General features: G+C 44.6%; 1 protein-coding gene across 1 annotated transcript in view; it reads right to left on the reverse strand.

Moving 5' to 3' along the window:
* Positions 1 to 22,160, reverse strand: part of LOC137646290 (uncharacterized) — a 152,790-nt gene extending 130,630 nt beyond the window's left edge. Inside the window, exon 1 of the mRNA XM_068379401.1 lies at positions 22,122 to 22,160. Within this exon, the coding sequence (XP_068235502.1) occupies positions 22,122 to 22,160 (39 nt within the window). The remainder of the gene's footprint in view (positions 1 to 22,121) is intronic.
* Positions 22,161 to 23,317: the final 1,157 nt, after the last annotated feature.

Consider the following 23,317-nt stretch of genomic DNA (forward strand, 5'->3'; position numbering starts at 1 on the left):
ACAGCAATTGGGTCTTGAGAGACTGGTGGAGGAAGATTTAGCCTTCGAAGCTGATGAATTTCGAAGACCTGTGGTCTTTGGAAGACTTGTGGGTTGTATATAAAGTCTTACGATGAGCCTTCACCTTGGGGATAACAGGCCGGGGACTGAGACCAGTCCCGGTTGTCCCCGGAAAACCTCGAAAAGAAGGGTGTTCTGAAGTAGAAGAGAAAGCCGGGCTAGGGATAGGAATCTTAGCCCAGGAACCACCTGACTCACCTACGTCCCTACCTGCGTCGGGATCGTCAAGGGCCATGGGTTCCACATCGAGGTTGAGGGTAGCGACGTCCTCAGTTAGGGTGCCGCCCGTCTCTTTTTGGTCCGGGGCCAGAAGAAGGGATTCGAACCTCTCGATGATAGGATCCGCCAACTATTTGGGGACCGCAGCTGAAGTTTTAGCATAGGGTTGAGACGAGAACACCATTCCTCAGAGAGGATATAAGGCTGTTTGGCCTTCACGTTGCGGGCGAACCCGTCAATCCAGATCTTGAGGGTAGCCCGAGCTGTATCTTTTTCAAGTTGGGAGCACTGAAAGAGAACAGACTATTAGCGAGGGATATTTGTGCCAAAGAAAAGTGAAGAAGTCCAAGGATTTTGAGACACGAAGTGAAAGGCATGCGGGAAGTCCAGAGGACTAGTGGCCTTAAAATTGAAAATCTTTGAAATTAATCGTAACTCCCTACAAGTCTGTATCAATGAAAATGCACTCACCGAGTCAGATGTTAGAGTGGAGGTCATTGTGTAGCAGACTACACAATTAAATTGTCTGGATGCCAAACAGCTAAGTCATCCACTCGGACAGAACAGTGGGCGTGTGAACGACACACGTCATGGCCGCAGGGTTGATAGATGACAGCGGCACATGCCGTCATTGCAGAGCGTACAGTCTGTAAAATAAAAGATACTGTACATGAGTATCTCAAAGGAAAGCAAATTAGGGGCCCGGAGGCCCCGGTGCTTAAAATATATATATATATATATATATATATATATATATATATATATATATATATATATATATATATATATATATATATATATATATATACAGTATATATATATATCATGATAAAAATGTTTTATATATATTCATCAAGAATCTTGAATGAAAGCAAATAGGGGCTCGGGGGCCCCGGGTGCTTAAATGATATCAATATCATGATAAAAGATTTATATATCAATATCATGATAAAAATGTTTTGAATCCTGAAGGAAAGCAAATAGGGCTCGGGGGCCCCGGTTGCTTAAATGATATCAATATCATGATAGAAGATTTATATATCAATATCATGATAAAAATGTTTTATATACATACAGTCTGTAAGACAAAATTTTCAATATTTAACTTAGCCGGTGATTATAATAGCTGCAACTCTGTTGCCCGACAGACAACTCTAAGGTAAAAACTCGCCAGCGATCACTACACAGGTTGCGGGTGTGCCCAACAGCGCTATCTGTCGTCCAGATACCCAGTACTCAATGTAAACAAAGACTCAATTTTCTCTCTGTCGTGCTATCGACAAGACGTACTTACTCGCTGTTGCTAAACTGGAGTTTTTTCACAACTAATTGGTGAAGTACTTTATTCTAGTTTTGAGCTTTCGCTGTGCAGGGTTTCTCTTCACACAAATCCTTGAACTCTTTTTGATAACGGATTCTTTGTTGATGACTTTTTGATAGTTTTTTGAATTTCCCTTTGACCAATTCAAAATGGCTGACCCTTCACAAGTCCCAAAATTTAGGAAGTGTAATGCTAGGGACTGTTCAAGGCGTCTTCCGAAGGCTTCTATCGACCCTCACACTGTTTGTTCCAATTGTCGGGATAAAACCTGTCAATTGGAAGATCGGTGTGAGGAGTGCGTTGGGCTTTCGGAATTCGATTTTATCGAATTCCAAAGGTATACACGTAGGCTAGAGAGAGATAGAGTTAGGAGAAGTTCTTCTCGTTCTGTTGATATATCCTCTCCTCATGCCCCACAACCTATTCCTTCCCCTGTAGTGGTTGCTCCTAACCCCCCTCCTGGCACTCAGGAACCTTCGATGGCTGATATGATGCGTGCCATCCAGGCTCTGGGTGAGAGAGTTGAGTCCCTTGCTAGTGACCGTAATCAGCTCATGGCGGATGTGAAGGAGCTTAAGTGCAAAAGTGCAGTGGGAAGTGCTAAAGTGCCGAGTGATAGTGTTGTGGATAGTGTTGTGCTTGAGGGTTCGTCTGTTCGTGCCTGTCGTCCTCCTAGTCCGGGACCTCTTGTAAGCTCCCAAGTCCAGGGGAGAAGCAATGTCGTACGACAAATGGGTTCGAGAGGCTTTAATCAGCGAACAGACGTTCCCTCCGTGGTATCGGGCGTATCTACCCAAGATCGCCCCTGCCTAACTAAGACGAGAGAGCCCATTTATACCTCGTCTTCGGAAGGTGTTTCTCGCAAGAAACCCTGGACCAAGGTCTCACGACCGTTAAAGCGCAAGTCGGTCCCTTCCGCACAAGTCCAACGGCCCAGTTGTAGCCACTGGGTCAGTTCGGACTTGCTGCCGTCATCCGATGACTGCTCACCGCCTAAGAGAGGCAAAGCGGTACCGCTTCAGACAGTTACACCGTCTGTCGCCGCACCTGCTCCTGTAGACCCTAAGTGGTCTCTACTGCAAGACATGCAGTCTAAACTAACGTCTCTTATGCAGGACTTTCGTGCGGAGAAGGTTGCTGCCGCACCAGCTAGTGCAGCTCCTTGCCTACAACCGCCCACACGATCGGTTGTGCGTCCTGTGGACGCTGAGGTAACCTTCTCACGCACACCAGTTGAGAGAGTTCCGCCACCCATGCGTTCCAGTGTGATCTGCCAGCCGCATGTTGACGTTCAGCGACGCACGGAGGTCTCCGTTGACGTTCGTGAGGTTCAACAACCGTCAGAGTTGTTTTGTTTTGACGCGGTGCGTCAACCTCCGCAACCCAGTGTGGTTGCCACTGCTCACCCACATCAGTCCAGACAGTCTGGAGTAGACGCTGTGCGTCCCCGCGCTGCTATGGTTGTTGCCAGCTCACAGACTGGGCAACAGTTCCATGACGTTGCGTCCGGCTCAGTCACGCATGCACCCGTGCGACCGGACTCAGCTAACCAGCCGTTACCCACTCCGTTGCCGTTCCCTCATCAGTTATCGGATGAGGGACTGTCTGATGATGATGTTGCTGCACACGTAGATGAACCACATTCAGAACTGGACGAGCCTAAGTCTACGCAACCCTCTTTGGACTTTAGGAAAGTTTTGGCCCTTTTCAAAGAGATGTTTCCGGACCAGTTTGTTTCTGTGGCTCCGCGTTCTCCTCCGTCAGAGTTTGTGTTAGGCATGCCGTCATCCACTCCTGCCTTTACTAGACTCGTCCTCGCACGCTCGTCCAAGAGAGCTTTGCGGGTGATAGGAGAATGGCTGCAGTCCAAGAAGAGTTTAGGGAAGACAGCTTTTACGTTTCCCCCTGCTAGACTCTCTTCTAGATCGAGCGTCTGGTATGCCACGGGAGAAGTTCTCGGCTTGGGAGTTCCTGCCTCTGCCCAGGGCGACTTCTCAAGTCTTGTAGACTCTCCCCGCCGCCTTGCCATGAGACGCTCAAAGATATGTTGGTCATCTTCGGACCTGGACCACCTTTTGAAAGGTATCTTTAGAGCCTTCGAAGTTTTTAACTTCTTAGACTGGTGTCTAGGAGCTCTAAGCAGAAAGATCTCTCCGACAGAGAAGGAGACTTCCTTGCTCATTATGTCCTGCATGGACAAGGCCGTACGTGATGGGTCTAATGAGCTTGCTGCATCATTTGTGTCCGGAGTCCTTAAGAAGCATGAAAACCTATGCTCATTCCTTTCAGCTGGAGTTACACCATGCCAGAGATCCGAACTTCTGTTTGCTCCTCTTTCCAAGTGCCTTTTTCCAGAAGACCTGATTAAGGAAATTGCCACTTCTTTGATACAGAAGGACACTCACGATCTTGTTGCGTCCTCCGCTCGCAAAGCCACCCCTTTGCCTACCTTGTCAGCTAGACCAAGGATGGACACTCCAACGTCCCGTTTTATTCCGCCCTTTCGTGGCAGAGCCTCCAGCAGAGGAGGTGCTCGTGCCGAAGGGAAACGAGGAAAGAAGAAAGGAACCAAGTCCTTTAAGGGCAGAGTCTGACTGCCAGCTTCTTCAGACAGCAGTGGGAGCCAGACTCAAGAACTTCTGGCAGACCTGGGAAAAGAGAGGCGCAGATGCACAATCTGTGAAGTTGCTCAGAGAGGGGTACAAGATCCCGTTTGTACGGAAACCCCCTCTAGCAACGTCTCCCATCGATCTCTCTCCCAGGTACAGAGAGGAAGACAAGAGACGAGCCTTGAAACAGGAAGTGTCTCTTTTACTAGAGAAGGGAGCGGTGGTCAAAGTCTCGGACCATCAAACCCCGGGATTCTACAACCGACTCTTCCTGGTGTCAAAGAAGACAGGAGGGTGGAGGCCGGTGCTAGACGTCAGTGCTCTGAATGTCTTTGTCACAAAGCAGACGTTCTCCATGGAGACCACAAAGTCGGTTCTAGCAGCGGTCAGAAGGGAGGACTGGATGGTCTCTTTAGACCTAAGGGACGCCTACTTCCACGTCCCCATCCACCCGGACTCCCAACCTTTTCTGAGATTCGTTTTCGAAAAGGTTGTCTACCAGTTTCAAGCCCTGTGCTTTGGCCTAAGCACAGCTCCTCTTGTGTTTACGAGGCTGATGAGGAATGTAGCCAAATTCCTTCATTTAGCGGACATCCGAGCCTCCCTTTATTTGGACGACTGGCTTCTCAGAGCTTCTTCCAGTCGTCGCTGTCTGAAGGATCTAAAGTGGACTCTAGATCTGACCAAGGAATTGGGTCTCCTTGTCAATATGGAAAAGTCACAAGTGGTCCCATCCCAAACTATTGTGTATTTAGGGATGGAGATTCACAGTCTAGCTTTTCGGGCTTTTCCGTCGGCCCCCAGAACAAGCCAAGCCCAGTTATGCATCCAGAACATGCTGAAGAAGGAACGATGTTCAGTCAGGAAGTGGATGAGTCTGATAGGGACGCTATCATCCCTGAAACAGTTTGTGTCATTAGGAAGACTACACCTCCGTCCTCTTCAATATCACCTAGCATTTCACTGGAAAAAGGACAAGACGCTAGAAGCGGTCTCGATCCCCATTTCCGAGAAGATGAAGTCTTGCCTGACTTGGTGGAAGGACAGTATCAGCCTCAGAGAGGGTCTGCCCCTGGCTGTTCAGACTCCCAACCACGTTCTCTTCTCGGACGCATCGGACGTAGGCTGGGGCGCGACATTAGACGGTCGGGAATGTTCGGGATTATGGAACTCGAGTCAAAGGATAATGCGTATCAACTGCAAGGAGCTACTGGCAGTACATCTGGCCTTGAAAAGCTTCAAGTCTCTCCTTCAAGGCAAGGTGGTAGAAGTGAACTCGGACAACACCACTGCCTTGGCGTTCATCTCCAAGCAAGGAGGGACCCACTCACTGACGTTGTACGAGATCGCAAGGGACCTGCTCATCTGGTCAAAAGGTCAAAACATATCACTTGTTACGAGGTTCATCCAAGGCAACTTGAATGTCATGGCAGATTGTCTCAGTCGGAAGGGACAAGTAATTCCAACAGAATGGACCCTCCACAAGGATGTATGCAAGAGACTTTGGGCCAGTTGGGGCCAACCGACCATAGATCTCTTTGCAACCTCGATGACCAAGAGGCTCCCAATATATTGCTCACCAATCCCGGACCCAGCAGCAGTTCATATAGATGCCTTTCTCCTAGATTGGTCGCATCTAGATCTATACGCATTCCCACCGTTCAAGATTGTCAACAAGGTACTGCAGAAGTTCGCCTCTCACGAAGGGACAAGGTTGACGCTAGTTGCTCCCCTCTGGCCCGCGAGAGAATGGTTCACCGAGGTACTTCGATGGCTAGTAGACGTTCCCAGAAGTCTTCCTCTAAGGGTGGACCTTCTACGTCAGCCACACGTAAAGAAGGTACACCAAAGCCTCCACGCTCTTCGTCTGACTGCCTTCAGACTATCGAAAGACTCTCGAGAGCTAGAGGCTTTTCGAAGGAGGCAGCCAGTGCGATTGCTAGAGCAAGGAGAACATCCACCCTTAGAGTCTACCAATCGAAGTGGGAAGTCTTCCGAAACTGGTGCAAGTCAGTATCTGTATCCTCGACCAGTACCTCTGTAGCTCAAATAGCTGACTTTCTCTTATACCTGAGAAAAGAACGATCTCTTTCAGCTCCCACTATCAAGGGCTACAGAAGCATGTTGGCATCGGTCTTCCGGCATAGAGGCTTGGATCTTTCCAACAATAAAGATCTACAGGACCTCCTTAAGTCTTTTGAGACCACGAAGGAGCGTCGTTTGGTTACACCTGGTTGGAATTTAGACGTGGTACTAAGATTCCTCATGTCAGACAGGTTTGAGCCGCTACAATCAGCCTCCCTGAAAGATCTCACCTTAAAGACACTTTTCCTGGTATGCTTAGCCACAGCTAAAAGAGTCAGTGAGATTCATGCCTTCAGCAAGAACATCGGATTTTCGTCAGAAAAAGCTACATGTTCACTACAACTTGGTTTTCTAGCCAAAAATGAGCTACCTTCTCGACCTTGGCCGAAATCGTTCGATATTCCCAGCTTATCGAATATGGTAGGCAATGAACTAGAAAGAGTCTTATGCCCTGTGAGAGCTCTTAGGTTCTATTTAAAACGAACTAAACCTTTACGAGGCCTATCTGAAGCTTTATGGTGTTCAGTTAAGAAACCATCTTTGCCTATGTCAAAGAATGCTTTATCCTATTTTATCAGACTGTTAATACGAGAAGCTCATTCCCATCTGAGTGAGGAAGACCAAGCATTGCTGAAGGTAAGGACACACGAAGTTAGAGCTGTCGCAACTTCCGTGGCCTTTAAGCAAAATAGATCTCTGCGAAGTATAATGGACGCAACCTATTGGAGAAGCAAGTCAGTGTTTGCGTCTTTTTATCTAAAGGATGTCCAGTCTCTTTACGAGAACTGCTACACACTGGGACCATTCGTAGCAGCGAGTGCAGTAGTGGGTGAGGGCTCAACCACTACAATTCCCTAATTCCATACCCTTTTAATCTTTCTCTTGAAATGTTTTTATTGTTGTTCTTTTGGGTTGTCCGGAAGGCTAAGAAGCCTTTCGCATCCTGGTTGATTTGGCGGGTGGTCAAAGTCATTTCTTGAGAGCGCCTAGATTAGGGGTTTTGATGAGGTCCTGTTGTATGGGTAGCAACCCTTGATACTTCAGATCCTAGGGGTCGCTCAGCATCCTAAGAGGATCGCGAGGCTCCGTAAGGAAGACGTACTTAAAAGGCAGAGTAATTGTTCAAGTCGACTTCCTTACCAGGTACCTATTTATTTTGTTTTTGTTATTTTGATAACTTCTAAAATGAAATAAAAACTCTTAGCTCATAATAATGTAAACATATATTGCTGGTCTCTACCCACCCCCCTGGGTGTGAATCAGCTATTATAATCACCGGCTAAGTTAAATATTGAAAAATGTTATTTTGATAATAAAATAAATTTTTGAATATACTTACCCGGTGATTATAAATTAAAGGACCCTCCCTTCCTCCCCAATAGAGACGCAGTGGAACGAGGAGAAAATTGAGTCTTTGTTTACATTGAGTACTGGGTATCTGGACGACAGATGGCGCTGTTGGGCACACCCGCAACCTGTGTAGCGATCGCTGGCGAGTTTTTACCTTAGAGTTGTCTGTCGGGCAACAGAGTTGCAGCTATTATAATCACCAGGTAAGTATATTCAAAAATTTATTTTATTATCAAAATAACATGATATATGAGTATCTTAAAGGAAAGCAAATTAGGGGCCCGGAGGCCCCAGAGCTTAAATATCTACGTATATATATGTCAATATCATGATAAAAATTTTTTATATATAGCCATTAAGTATATTGAATGTAAGCAAATTCGGGACCCCGGGGGGTCCGGAGTGCTTAAATATATCAATATCAAAATAACAGATCTATTTTGATTGTAAAAAGAATTAGAATTAAGTCAGACCGTAACTATGATCATATCAAAAGAGGGAAGGGAAGGTCGAGATCTAGGATCGTATATATAATATATATATGTGACAAATATATAAAGTTAATCCAAGTAATAATGAGTAACGTTGGCTCCGGAGGCGCAACTAAACAACTCGACCGGATGGTAATGTATAAAAGCTACTTCCGGGGATCCCGTAATGAAAGTCTTTATATATATATATCTATAAGAAGTCCTTGAGGTGCGGGACACTATAGAGGGGGAAGGGATCTTTAATGGGTCCGTGAAGTGCGGGACCGAGATAGAGTAGCACGTACAAAACTTAATAAATAATATAACATGACAAGGTACCACGGACCGAGCAGAAAACTTCCCGCCGATCGTTGGCCAAACGAGTGACGGAAAGAAAACGACCACGACCGGGTAGAGTAGTACAAAAGAGTAAGTAATGTACGTTAATGTATAATTATAGCAAGCCTCACAGATCAACGGGAACCGCCCGTGCAAAGAAAGCGAATGCCCCCGGGAGGGGAACATAACGCAATAAAGTGACTCTAACTCGATCGGGAGAGAGAGAGGGAGGTAACCCTGGGGTGGGGTATCGGGCGGGAGGGAGGTTAGGAGTGGGGCGATAGCAGGTATACCAACCTGCCAGACCCACGATTGATAAGATCACGCGGAAAGACTAATAACACTATAAAAAACATAACACATGGTAAAATAAGATAGGAAGGCATGCTGGATGATAATAATAATAAAATTAACTATACATCAATCGTAAGACAAACGAGGGAGCGAACATGTGACAGGAGAAAACCCAAGCCTGACAGCGCTGCTGCAGGGTTACCAACATAACACAGAGTCAGTGAAGTGCTAACAAAATGAAAAACTAATATCTGACTCATGAAAGACCCTCGAGCTAATGCAAGAAAACGAATGATGTTAAAATGATAAGCAAGTCCGTGGCGTGCGAACGTAAATAATCCAAGTAATAATATTAGTGGAATAGAAACGCCCGAAGGCAACTAGGCATGCCAACCTACCGATAATACGCACATGTATATGTAATAACTGTTATCGTAATAACAGGACATCAATATAAAAATACGGTGTGTGAACCGTGGATACCAATAAAGTTCATAACGAGAAACAATCAGTATGGAGGACTCATTGAAAAGCGTTAAGAATGAAACGAGAGAGAGATAGGAGGGAGCCAAGCGCCATGAAAGACCCACGCGGGGTCGTGAAAAATAAAACTATTATAATATAAACAAAAAAGGGCAAGGCCCCCTCCAAAATCTCAAAACTCATAGATCTGGTACTTAACTTAGATGGAGTGACATTGGAGTCTGACATCTTGAGGTAAATCCAGAAAAAACCAGCGAAATTCACACAGTAAGGCAAAATAAGGATTAAATAGCGTGTGCTATGAAAAAGGAGTGACGTCACTGGTGTGGGAGTGCTAGTAGTAGTAGGATGTTGAACGGCACCTTGCTGTTCGGGGATATTGACAGGAGATATCTAAATGGTGCGAGGCCTCTGGTTGTGATTTATTCAGCGCCCCAGTATTATACCGACACCTTATTAAGGTGAGCGAGCTGGGTTCAACCTAGCATTCCTATACAAATTTTTCTCTGGTAAATTCATAGCAGTTTTTACCTTAGAAATGATGTTAAAGGAGCATTTCACTGGGCGGCACGGGTCGGAGCCCAGAAATTTATTTTATAATGAAAATACCATATTAGAAAATTTATCAAATTTTCAAATTACTGTGGCATTAATTAAGCTTTCCCTTTCAGGTGAAAACAAGAATTTTCTATGTTTTGTTTGCTTGTTATGTTTCTTATTACATGTACTAGCATGTATATTATACCTGTTATTTCATGTTGGTCATTTCTTACCAATAAATTATCAATAGGTATTTGCGTCTTATTTCGCCCTACCATTGAATTTTAATAAAATATATCAGAGTTTAGTTACCCTTTAATAAAACTGCATATATTTAATTATGAACAAAAAGTATAGCTATACTCTTGTTCTGACAAATGATACAACATTATGTAATAATGATTGTTCCAACATGTAATACATACAGAGAGACCTGTATGTAGGGATACCGTTTGTTCTGATACTATATGCAAACCTTGAGACTCCCTTTCCTAAGTCTAGTATGACTCTTCCCTGCAGGGGGCAGGAAGCACTAACATGGTTTATACTTAGCAGTAATGACGTAAAACGGTAACGCCATATTTCTCAATGGTCTGGATGACCAAGAGGAAAAATTGTCCCAAGGTTAAGGCACTTTTAAAAAATCCACAGATACAGTACTTTCTAGTAATTCTCTGGTAAGCTTCCATCAGGACGACATGGCTTGAGCCAAAAAAACGGAAAACCTGTTTTTGGGTGAAATAGCCATGTCGTCCTGATGGACCCGCCCTCCTTCTCTATAGAAAAGGCCTTGGCAGGATCCCTCCTGAAACTACTATATCTGTAGCATCATGCTCAACGCTACAAGGAATAGCGCGCTGGGTTGACTACAGCACCATCTACTCTAGATACTCTACAGTAGTACGAGAGGAAAGGGTACCTTGATAACGGCTCCCCTTCTAAATTTGCTACTTTCCCCCTCGAAGTGAAAACGCTATTCGGGGTGAAGATCGCTATGTGTTGTATCAAGCATAGGTCCCCTAATTACAGTGGAACCTCTACATCCGAACGTATCTACATCCGAATTTTCCAACATCCGAAGTAAAATTCGAGCAAATTTTTTACTCTACACCCGAATTTTATTTCGACACACGAAGTAAGCAATTTTCGTTGTACCGGTTGTATGGTTGTATCCGAATTTTTCTACACGCGAAGTACAATTCGAACACGTTCCTACTCTACACCCGAATGTTTTTTTTGACACCCGAAGTAAACAATACCCGTACGCGTAGTCGGTGCTCATAGTGCCTGAAGTGTTTTTTATTGCCACCGATAGAAGGCAGCACATCGACCTCGGAGGGACGCTCAATTAGCGCGGCTTGGGTCAGTCCTCTGTTCTCGTCGGCTTCTTGCGGTTGTGCTCTGTGCGTTCTGCTATTAACTCTGTTTTAATCGTGATTTTTTACGTGCATCCTTTAACGGTAATTTACGTAAAGTATGGGTCCTAAAAGGCTTAGTTTTGCCAGTGGTAGTGGTAGTGGTGAGAAAAGGAAGAAGGAAATGCTTTCTTTAGAAGTTAAGCAGGAAATTATTGAAAAACATGAGCGTGGCGTCCGCGTGAGTGAACTTGCTAAACAGTATGGCCGTAATATGTCGACTATCTCGACAATCCTTAAACTGAAGGAAGCTATTAAAGCAGTGAAATCTTCTAAGGGGATCACCATAATTTTAAAACGCCGTACCCCTATCATAGAAGAGATGGAACGACTTCTACTAGTGTGGATTAAGGACAGAGAGATCGTTGGCGACACCATCACCGAGAACGTCATCTGCGATAAGGCGCACGCCATCTCTACGGACTTGAAGGAGGAGAGCTCTGGGGGTGATGCTGGGGAGAGTTCAACCGAGCCTTCCTCAGATGATTTCAAGGCATCTCATGGCTGGTTCGAGAAATTTAAGAAACGGTCCGGGATTCATTCAGTTGTTCGCCACGGAGAGGCTGCTAGTGCGGACACAAAGGCTGCAGCTGACTTTGTCAAGAACTTCGAAAAGATCGTGCTGGAAGAAGGCTACGTAGAGCAGCAGGTGTTTAATTGTGATGAAACCGGGCTGTTTTGGAAGAAGATGCCGAGTCGAACCTACATCACTGCCGAAGAGAAGAAATTGCCTGGGCATAAGCCAATGAAGGATCGGTTGACTCTTGCCCTATGTGCCAACGCTAGCGGGGACTTTAAAGTCAAGCCCTTACTGGTTTACCATTCAGAGAACCCTAGGGCCTTTAAAGCACACAACGTCGATAAGGATCAGCTTCATGTTTTCTGGCGATCCAACTCGAAGGCCTGGGTCACTAGGCAATTCTTTGTGCAATGGGTTAACCAAGTTTTCGGCCCTTCTGTGAAGTATCTTCATGAACAGAAATTGCCTTTAAAGGGCCTGCTATGCCTTGACAATGCACCCGCTCACCCCCCCGGACTTGAAGATGATATCTTCGATGAATTTAAGTTCATAAAGGTGCTGTATCTTCCACCAAATACCACCTCTATCCTCCAGCCCATGGACCAGCAAGTCATCTCTAATTTTAAGAAGCTGTACACCAGGCACTTATTTAAGCAGTGCTTTAATGTCACGCAAAGCACCAACTTAACTTTGCGTGAATTTTGGAGGGGCCACTTCAACATCGTGCACTGCTTGAAGATCATAGATCAGGCTTGGGTGGGATTAACTCGACGGACCCTCAATTCTGCCTGGAAGAAGCTGTGGCCTGATGCAGTTTCTCCCCGAGATTTGGAGGGTTTTGACCCCGAACCTGATCCCGTGGTGGGTGCAGCGGAAGCCGTAGAGGAAATCGTCTCCCTTGGCAAGTCCATGGGTCTGGAGGTCGACGCAGATGACGTTACGGAACTCGTCGCCGAACATCACGACGAACTTACCACGGATGAGCTCAAGGAACTCCATGCTATGTCGGAGCACATGAGTGATGACGAGGAAGGGAGCGAGGAGGTAGAACATGTGTTAGGTTCGGCGCATAAAAAAGAGGTGTTAGGAAAATATCAAGACGTGGTCGACTTCATCGACAAATACCATCCAAAGAAATTGCAGGTTTGTTGTGTAGTTTCTCAGTTCGATGATGTTTGCGTAACTCACTTTCGAAACATTCTGAAAAGCCGTACAAAGCAATTATCTATCGATAATTTCTTTAAAAAAACTGCGAAGCGAACTCGTGATGAAGAGGATGTAAGTGATTTGAAGAAAACGGCAAAGAGTGAATGGAAGAAAATGAAACAAAGAAAACGGAAAAGAGTGAAGCGAAAGAAATTCAGTCAATTATAAGTGTAGAGAGTGAAAGTGATTAAAATTACGTAATCATCAAAAAGAAAAAAAGAAAATGTAAAAAAAAATATAAAATAGAAAAATAGAAAAAAAATAAGCTAAGTTATGTTAAAGTTCACTTAGTGTAAGTTAGAATAAGTTACGGTAGTGTACGTTTATCGTAGTTAACCTCTATACCTCCTCGCCCCCCATCCGTCTCCTCTCTGCGTAGCAAGACTAACAACACCTGCGCTAGAGTTTTTTAAGGTAAAGTGACGCTAAAAACCCGTTTCTTATTTACCATTTTTTGCTAATTCTTCTTATTTACATGTCTATTCTTCTTATTTACATGTCTATTATCTAATTTAGTGTTCATTATTCTCATGGGAAAATTATGTGTAGTAGTTTATTAAGAAGTTATCATAGGTTTTTGGGCTCAACCACGGATTAATCCTATTTCAATGTATTCTTATGGGAAAATTCGTTTCGACATCCGAACATTTTCTACCTCCGAACATTTTCTACATCCGAAGTTGGTTCTGGAACGGATTAAATTCGTATGTAGAGGTACCACTGTATGCGATATCCTTGAGAGAAATTTTAAGGATATTCGCGCCAGGAGTTAGAATTTTGGAGACCTAACAGTTAATTCTCTGGGAATATCACTGTAGCCAAATATGTCTTAGAAAGCTACCTACAGGAACCTTCCATCAGGACGACATGGCTATCTCACCCAAAAATAGATTTTTTCAATATTTAACTTAGCCGGTGATTATAATAGCTGCAACTCTGTTGCTCGACAGAAAAACTCTACGGAAAAATTCGCCAGCGATCGCTACACAGGTAGGGGGTGTACTCAACAGCGCCATCTGTCGTTCAGATACCCAGTACTCATTGTAAACAAAGAACTCAATTTTCTCTCTGTCGGGCTACCGGCAAGACCTACTAATTCGCTGTTGCTAACTGGATTTGTTTTCACAACTATTTGGTGAAGTACACTATTCTAGTTTTGAGCTTTCGCTATGCAGGTGTTTTATCTTCATCTTAAAACTGGAACTCGTTTTGGATAGATTTAATTATGGTGACAAAGAGAGTATGGACTTTCTTTCACTTTTAAATGGCCGACCCTTCCCTTAGACGGAAGTGTGTTTAGGCTTTTAGTAATTATCTTATCACGTTATAGATTTTCCCCTATATATTTTATATCTCTCCGCCTTTATTAGGCCTCTTCGATTAACTTTCCATTTTTTATAAACATATAAAAATAAATTTTAATGCTTTGTTTATATAGACCTTTCCTGAGAGTAGGCGGTCCTAACTTGGAACCGAAGTTAATCAACGTTGAGCCCTTTATATCGTAATTAGCTTTTAAAGAGCTAAGGATTTAAAACTTTTTAAATGTAATATTTTATGAAAGATTTTCTTTGATAGTCTTCGTACTGTTTTCAAAGAAGAACTAACGTTTAGTTTATTTATGCTACGCAGTTGTTGACGTTCAGGACGTTCAACATGCGCTCTATCGTTACGATAGAGAGAGAGTGTATCACGGTTTCACTTTGCAGTAAGAGTAAATCGATTCTGACGTTTTGTTCATTCTTTCTTAGCTTAAATGTTTTAAATTCTATTTTAAAGGAACTTTTTATTTGAAAAACCTTTCAGTTTTTTTCCTTTAGTCAAATAACATGTTTTTTTGACGATATATAATTGGGCTCTTCTCTTAGGTGCGAAATCAAGAGAGAAAGAGAGAGAGAGATAGAGACGGAGGGAGAGAGAGGAGAGAAAACGTTCCGTTCAAGCGGGTAACGTTGTTCTCGTGTTACTCACGTCCCTAGTCGCTGTACGGGGAGGAAGGATAAAACGTTTTTAGGTTTTTATTCTCGTCCCCAGGCTATGTGCGGTGAGAGATTGAAAACGTAGTTATATGAACTAGTGTTTAGTCTCTTTCCCAGCCACTGATTTTTCTTTTTATCTTAAAATATGTTTTCTGTTTTTTGCTGGTATTATGAGCTTGCATTATACGACTAATTTCGCAATTACTACCTTTTAATGAAGGGTAGAATTGCGTGTTTCAGGTAGAAATAAGTGCAAAACAGAAAATCGAAGTGATAAAGTGATATGCGCAAAGTGTTACAGTGTTGCGTCCGAGGCGCAAAGTGTTACAGTGTTGCGTCCGAGGGTTCGTCTGTTCGTGCCTGTCGTTCACCTAGTCCGGGACCTCTTACATACTCCCAAGCCCAGGGGAGAAGTAATGTCAAACGACTTATGGGTTCCAGAGGCCTTGACCAACGAACAGACGTTTTCCCTCTATGGTATCGGGTGCATCTTACCAAGATCTCCCCTACCATAAGACGAGAGAGACGTTGTTTTCTCCTCGCCATCCGTAGGCTTTTCGCATAAGAAACCTGTCACAAGGTTTTGAAGCCCTTAAGCGAAAGTCAGTCCTTTCAGGACAGGTCCAGCGTCCTGGTTACAGCCATTAGGACAGCTCTGATCCTATGCAGTCATCGGATAACTGCTCGCCGCCTAACAAAAGCGTAACACAGACTCCGAGAGTCTTTTTTTGTAGGCAAAGTGTTGCGGTCACAGACGTTATCCCTCGTCTATTACCACAACCATTTCCGTTGATCCTTAAGGGGTTGTATGTCAAAACATGCAGTATATGCTTGCCTCCCTTATGGAAGACTATTCTGCCGATTAGTCCGTTGAGTCTAGCCGTTTATCTCATCGATATCCTGGCTTTCAGCCAACCTAACGTTCCTTTGTGCTTACTGTTGACGTTGGCGTAGCTTAGTCACGTCAGTCAGGTTGTTTAGAACCACACTCGATGCGGTCTCGTATGGTTTTTCAGCCGCATTTGGACGTTAGGCCACTGGCTGATGCTCCTGTTGACGTTCAAGACGTTCACTAACAATCGGAGTTGACTTGTTTTGACGCTGTGCGTCAACCTCCGCATTCTAGAGTTGTTTTGACTGCTCAGTCTAGGCAGTCAAAGCAGTCTCGAGTGGACGCTGTGCGTCCTCACGCACCTGTTGTGGTTGACAGTTCACAGACTGTCAAGCAGTTACATGACGTTGCGTTCTTTGTCCGCTACTAATGCACCAGTGAGAGACTCAGCTTTTATCGGACAAGGTTCCTGTAGATGAGGAAGTTGCTGTTCTCCCTCCTACTGATATTCCCATGAGGACTCTGTCAGATGGAGAGGAGCCTAAAGCTGCTTAGCCTCCTATGGACTTTAATTAAATCATGATGATTTTTTTAAGGATCTTCGTCCGGATCTTTTTGTAACTGCTGCTCCTCGTTCGCCTAAACGTCAGAGCTTACACTAGGCCTAGCTACTTCGAAGCCGTTGTTTTTAAGCTAGTGCTCTCTCGCTCTCCTAGAGAGCGTTACGTTGGCTAGGCGACTGGTTTTTCACCAGGAGGAGTTTGGGGGATACAGCCTTTGCTTTCCCTTCTTTTAAACTGGTTTATAGAGCGAGAGTCTGATATGACACGAGAGAAGTTCTCGGCTTGGGAGTTCATGCCTCTGCCCAGATAGACTTCTCAATTCTGGTAGACTTCCCTGGCGCCTAGCCAGGAGACGCTCCAAGTTGTTTACAGGTCAACTTCACAGCTGTTGTCGAGCCTTTGAAGTTTTGCTGTACTATTATGTCACGCATAACAAGGCTTTCAGGGATGGTAAACGGTTCCGCCTCAGTCGCTAACCCCGTCTGTTGCCACACCTGCTCCAGTAGACCCTAAATGGGCTTTGCTGCAAGACATGCAGTCCAAGCTTGCGTCCTTGATAAAGGACTTAAATGCGGAGAAGAACCTTCTGGCCAACAACCTTCCAACCGGTCGGTTGTGCGTCCTGTTGACGCTGAGGTAACCTACTCGCGTCTGCCAGTTGAGGTGGTTCCTCCACCGATGCGACCCAGTTTGGGTTGCCAGCCGCACGTTGACGTTAAGCGACGCTCGGAGGTGGTTGTTGACGTTCAGGACGTTCAACAACCAGCAGAGGTGACTTGTTTTGACGCAGTGCGTCAACCTCAGCAACCCGGTAGGGTGTTGACTGCACAACCCAGACGGTCTAGACAGTCTCGGGTTGACGCTGTGCTTCCTCGCGCACCCATGGTTGTTGACAGTTCACAGACTGTGCAGCAGTTCCATGATATTGCGTCCGGCTCCGTCACGCATCCACCAGTGCGACCGGATTCAGCGAGCCAGACGTTGCCCACTCCGTTGCCGTTTCCTCATCAGTTTCGGATGAGGAACCCTCTGATGAGGACGTTGCTGAACAACAAGACGATCAGCCCCCAGCCCTGCTATCCATCCAGAAGATGCTGAAGAAGGAACGCTGCTCAGTCAGGCTGTGGATGAGTCTGGTAGGGACGCTGTCATCCGTGGATCAATTTGTGTCACTAGGAAGACTACACCTCCGTCCTCTTCAATACCATCTAGCTTTTCACTGGAAAAAGGACAAGACGCTAGAAGCGGTCTCGATCCCGGTTTCCGAAAAGATAAAGTCTTGTCTGACTTGGTGAAAGGACAATATCAACCTAAGAGAGGGTCTTCCCCTGGCTGTTCAGACTCCCAACCACGTTCTCTTCTCGGACGCATCGGTCGTAGGCTGGGGTGCGACATTAGACGGTCGGGAATGCTCGGGAATATGGAACTCGAGTCAAAGGACAATGCATTTCAACTGCAAGGAGCTACTGGCAGTACGTCTGGCCTGGAAAAGCTTCAAGTCTCTCCTTCAAGGCAAAGTGGTGGAGGTGAACTCGGACAACACCACGGCTTTGGCGTACATCTCCAAGCAAGGAGGGACCTACTCTCTGACGTTGTACGAGATCGCAAGGGACCTCCTCACCTGGTCAAAAGGTCTAAACATATCACTAGTAACGAGGTTCATCCAAGGCAACTTGAATGTCATGGCAGATTGTCTCAGTCGGAAGGGACAAATAATTCCAACAGAATGGACCCTCCACAAGGATGTATGCAAGAGACTTTGGGCCACCTGGGGCCAGCCAACCATAGATCTCTTCGCAACCTCGATGACCAAGAGGCTCCCAATATTTTGCTCACCAATCCCGGACCCAGCAGCAGTTCATATAGATGCCTTTCTCCTAGATTGGTCTCATCTAGATCTATATGCATTCCCTCCGTTCAAGATTGTCAACAAGGTACTGCAGAAGTTCGCCTCTCACGAAGGGACAAGGTTGACGCTAGTTGCTCCCCTCTGGCCCGCGAGAGAATGGTTCACCGAGGTACTTCGATGGCTAGTAGACGTTCCCAGAACACTTCCCCTAAGGGTGGACCTTCTACGTCAGCCACACGTAAAGAAGGTACACCAAGGCCTCCACGCTCTTCGTCTGACTGCCTTCAGACTATCGAAAGACTCTCGAGAGCTAGAGGCTTTTCGAAGGAGGCAGCCAGTGCGATTGCTAGAGCAAGGAGAACATCCACCCTTAGAGTCTACCAATCGAAGTGGGAAATCTTCCGAAACTGGTGCAAGTCAGTATCCGTATCCTCGACCAGTACCTCTGTAACTCAAATAGCTGACTTCCTCTTATATCTGAGGAAAGAACGATCTCTTTCAGCTCCCACTATCAAGGGTTACAGAAGCATGTTGGCATCAGTCTTCCGTCACAGAGGCTTAGATCTTTCCAACAATAAAGATCTACAGGACCTCCTTAAGTCTTTTGAGACCACGAAGGAGCGTCGTTTGGTTACACCTGGTTGGAATTTAGACGTGGTACTAAGATTCCTTATGTCAGACAGGTTCGAGCCGTTACAATCAGCCTCCCTGAAAGATCTCACCTTAAAGACTCTTTTCCTGGTATGCTTAGCCATAGCTAAAAGAGTCAGTGAGATTCATGCCTTCAGCAAGAACATCGGATTCTCATCTGAAACGGCTACATGTTCTCTACAACTTGGTTTTCTAGCCAAAAACGAGCTGCCTTCTCGACCTTGGCCAAAATCTTTCGATATTCCAAGCTTATCGTATGGTTGGAAATGAACTAGAAAGAGTCTTATGCCCTGTAAGAGCTCTTAAGTTCTATTTAAAACGAACTAAACCTTTACGAGGCCCGTCTGAAGCTTTATGGTGTTCAGTTAAGAAACCATCTTTGCCTATGTCAAAGAATGCTTTATCCTATTTTATCAGACTGTTAATACGAGAAGCTCATTCCCATCTGAATGAGGAAGACCAAGCTTTGCTGAAGGTAAGGACACACGAAGTTAGAGCTGTCGCAACTTCCGTGGCCTTTAAACAAAATAGATCTCTGCGAAGTATAATCGACGCAACCTATTGGAAAAGCAAGTCAGTGTTCGCGTCTTTTTATCTTAAGGATGTCCAGTCTCTTTACGAGAACTGCTACACTCTGGGACCATTCGTAGCAGCGAGTGCAGTAGTGGGTGAGGGCTCAACCACTACAATTCCCTAATTCCATAACCTTTTTAATCTTTCTCTTGAAATGTTTTTATTGTTGTTTTTGGGTTGTCCGGAAGGCTAAGAAGCCTTTCGCATCCTAGTTGATTTGGCGGGTGGTCAAAGTCATTTCTTGAGAAGCGCCTAGATTAGAGGTTTTGATGAGGTCCTGTTGTATGGGTTGCAACCCTTGATACTTCAGCTCCTAGGGGTCGCTCAGCATCCTAAGAGGATCGCGAGGCTCCGTAAGGAAGACGTACTTAAAAAGGCAGAGTAATTGTTCAAGTCGACTTCCTTACCAGGTACCTATTTATTTTGTTTAGTTATTTTGATAACTTCTAAAATGAAATAAAAATTCTTAGCTCATATGATGTAAACATATTTTGCTGGTCTCTACCCACCCCCCTGGGTGTGAATCAGCTATTATAATCACCGGCTAAGTTAAATATTGAAAAATGTTATTTTGATAATAAAATAAATTTTTGAATATACTTACCCGGTGATTATAAATTAAAGGACCCTCCCTTCCTCCCCAATAGAGACACAGTGGACCGAGGAGAAAATTGAGTTCTTTGTTTACAATGAGTATTGGGTATCTGAACGACAGATGGCGCTGTTGAGTACACCCCCTACCTGTGTAGCGATCGCTGGCGAATTTTTCCGTAGAGTTTTTCTGTCGAGCAACAGAGTTGCAGCTATTATAATCACCGGGTAAGTATATTCAAAAATTTATTTTATTATCAAAATAACATTTTCGCTTCGCTCAAAATCCGTTTAATAGTTCACAGGAGCTATTGAAATGGAATGGGACTGTGTTCGAGTTTAGTCTGAATTGTTCCAGAATTATCCAAACCCTTTCCAAGGAGGAGAGATTTAGGCATTACTGGTGTTGGTCAGAAGGTTTCGATGACAAGAAGCCTTGTCACAGTCCAGGTTTACAATTGGAGATTTTTGAGATATTGTTATTATGGGCCCGCAGAGACCTGCACGGCATCGTATGCGGCTGTACTGTTCAGAATTTAATAATTTTAAATGACTTTGCAGCTTAGTGGTGAACTAGTTATTGATAAGGACAGTGTTGCTTTGATGGAAAATTATTGCAGTACAGTGTTTTCACAGTGTTATATTATCTGTTAGTTGGTTGATTAGAGTTGCTGTGGAGATAGTTGGACCACCCGGGCAATACACACGGTTGTGTTTATCATGTACTAAAACATGTTGATTTGATATTGTTTAAGGATAACTTGTGAATGTCCAGCATGTGAATTTTTCTATTTTTTTATTATTCAAAATTTGTTTTTCTTGTTATCTTGAGGCTGAAGTGTAAAGGGATGCTAATTTTGCCTTTAATTGTTTTTTTGGGCTCAAGCCATGACGTCCTGATGGAAGGTTCCTTCAGTAGCTTCCTGAGGGTATATATGACTACAGTAGATATTTCCAGAGAATTAAACTAAAGGTTTCACAGAATTCTAACTTCTGGTGCGAGTACCCTAAAGGTTTCCCTTTAGGATATCGTATATCAACGGGACGTATGCTTGACACGCCACATGGCTATCTGCACCCCACATAGCGTTTAGGCTTCGAGGGGGATAAGGTGGCAAGTTATAGGAGGAGCCGTTGCAAAGTTATCCTCCGTCGTTACTGTTACTGTACCTCGCGACGTAAACAAACGGCAGCCATAGCTGTCCGCCATCTTGACTGACGTCACGTCCGCCCGCTTCATTCCTTTCTCCGTAGTATCCTGCGTAACTTGTTTTTCCCAGTGTTCGCTATTTTGTTACATCATGTCGCAATCTTCAGCCTCGCCTTCTTCTGGAAAGTTGAGTACCATGTTCTTGTATTGTTTGAATAAGCTCTCGCCGTAAAGTAACAATTTTTTATTCTTAAATCTTATGTTTAGTGGCGGAGCTGTGCTTCGACCGGAGGCGTCTTGTTTTGATGCTGTTGTTCGTCTCGCCTGCTTTATTTAGTTAGCCAGAACAACGTTCCCGGTCTGATAACTAATTCAATTATCATTAGTTATTTAGTCTTCATTGCTAGGAATTAGTTATATTATGCCGATAGTATTTTACGGCGATCTGCATTAGCCGTATCCTATGCTAGCCTACTAGCCTAACCCTAGGCTCGACGCCTAAGTGTTCATGTTTACTTCCTGCATGATATAATAAGTGTTCCTAGTGTTATTTTACGAAATGAAGATATAGGCATTTATTCATACAAGATTCAGTGATTGCACATGTACCTTTTCGCCTTCTAGGGACCATACAAGGGGTTTTGGTGGTCTTACCATCGACACACTTGCCCCTAACCTAACGTTGGGGCCCTTGTATGCTTCCTTACCTCCCCAGTTACCTTATTTAAGGTAATCTCCTCCCTCTGTGGTAGCCTAGGCTACATCCTAGCCCTCTTTACCTCGAATAGCATTCGGGTAGGTTAGGCTAGGATTGTTCTTTCCTTCTCCTCACCATTGTTCATGGCTTGAGTTGGGACAGAACCCCAGAGTACTAGTCGTTCATCCCAGCTCACCTTAGGAGAACGTTTTTCTCCTTCTGGTCCTTGCTGGAGGCTGAAGGTGAAAGGGCTCTGCCCTTCCCCCTAGTCTGCACATGGTTGGGTCACGACCCTTCCTCCCTGTAGCCTAGCAACTTGTCCTACCCCTGTCTTGTAGTATATCGGCTTGTGTATAAAAGCCATATTTTCATATAGAATCTTGGCAACAAGTTTTATTATCATCTAAATACATCATCAAACAGGGAAAATTATGTTGCCAGTTTTTCTGTGTGGTCCCAGACTGATTTTCAGCATCAACAAATAATATCGTAAAAATTCCGCAAAAATAACATATTTTCAAATTACTTACAGTGTGTAACAATTTTAAATGGCCATAATTATCCAGTTTTGGAAAATATGTGATAAAGACTAATAGTGTGTGACTATTTTGTACTTATGGTATAAATGTTCACCAAAAGATTCTGCTTCTAGCAACTTAACAAGTAATTCTTATTGCAAAAGAATAACACAAATGTTAATGATCCGCTGTTTCAAGTTACAGCCACAAATGTCCACGACGTCAGTCCTCTTCAATATCCTGGCCATCTGTGATAGGATTAGTGTTGTGGCATGTGTCATCTCCTGTACAGATGCACAATTCAGTGCACACAAGATTATTTTGTCTGCAAGAGCATCTGCGCGAACACTTGTTGGCTGAATCGATGTTAGTGGATCCGCAGTTGCATCGAATGAGTTGAAGAACTGCTTCTGGAGCTGGTGCTTCCTTTGATAGCAGTGGCATCAGTTTGTCATGTTGCATTTGCCATCCGAGCATGAGAGGATTTGGTATGACTGGATTTAAGACCAGGTCTTGTGACCAAACACTTGCTTGAATATGTGCGCGTCGGATGTGCTCGAGCCAAGCTCCATGTGTAGGTGGTAACATGTCTACTCCTTGGTCAGATCTCAGCCTTTTGAAGAGGTACCACCTGAGATTCTTTGCCTTGGGGATATGGAGTTGCTTAGGACAGAAGAGTGAGCATAAGAATTCTTCACACCCTTCGACCACACTATCTGATGGTTCGGCTCCTTCTCCAAGCCCATTCAGTGCAGCAAGTACGGTTGAACTGGCATTAAGGAAAGCTTTGAAGCATCCTTTTTTTCCTTTGCCTTGTATATGCCCAGTTGTATCGCATCCAGTCAGCGCATGCCATTTGATCAAAGCTGATGCTTTGTCGGAACCAAGCTTGTCATAGATGGGTTTCAGCTGGATGATGCGACGGCGTTCTCCGGTGCCCATGATCATTGCTGGTCGCGTACCAAGCATTGGCACCCTACGAAGAGCCAAGAGCAGAACATCA

This window comes from Palaemon carinicauda, chromosome 9, assembly GCF_036898095.1.
Source record: "Palaemon carinicauda isolate YSFRI2023 chromosome 9, ASM3689809v2, whole genome shotgun sequence".
Classification (NCBI taxonomy): Eukaryota; Metazoa; Arthropoda; class Malacostraca; order Decapoda; family Palaemonidae; genus Palaemon; species Palaemon carinicauda.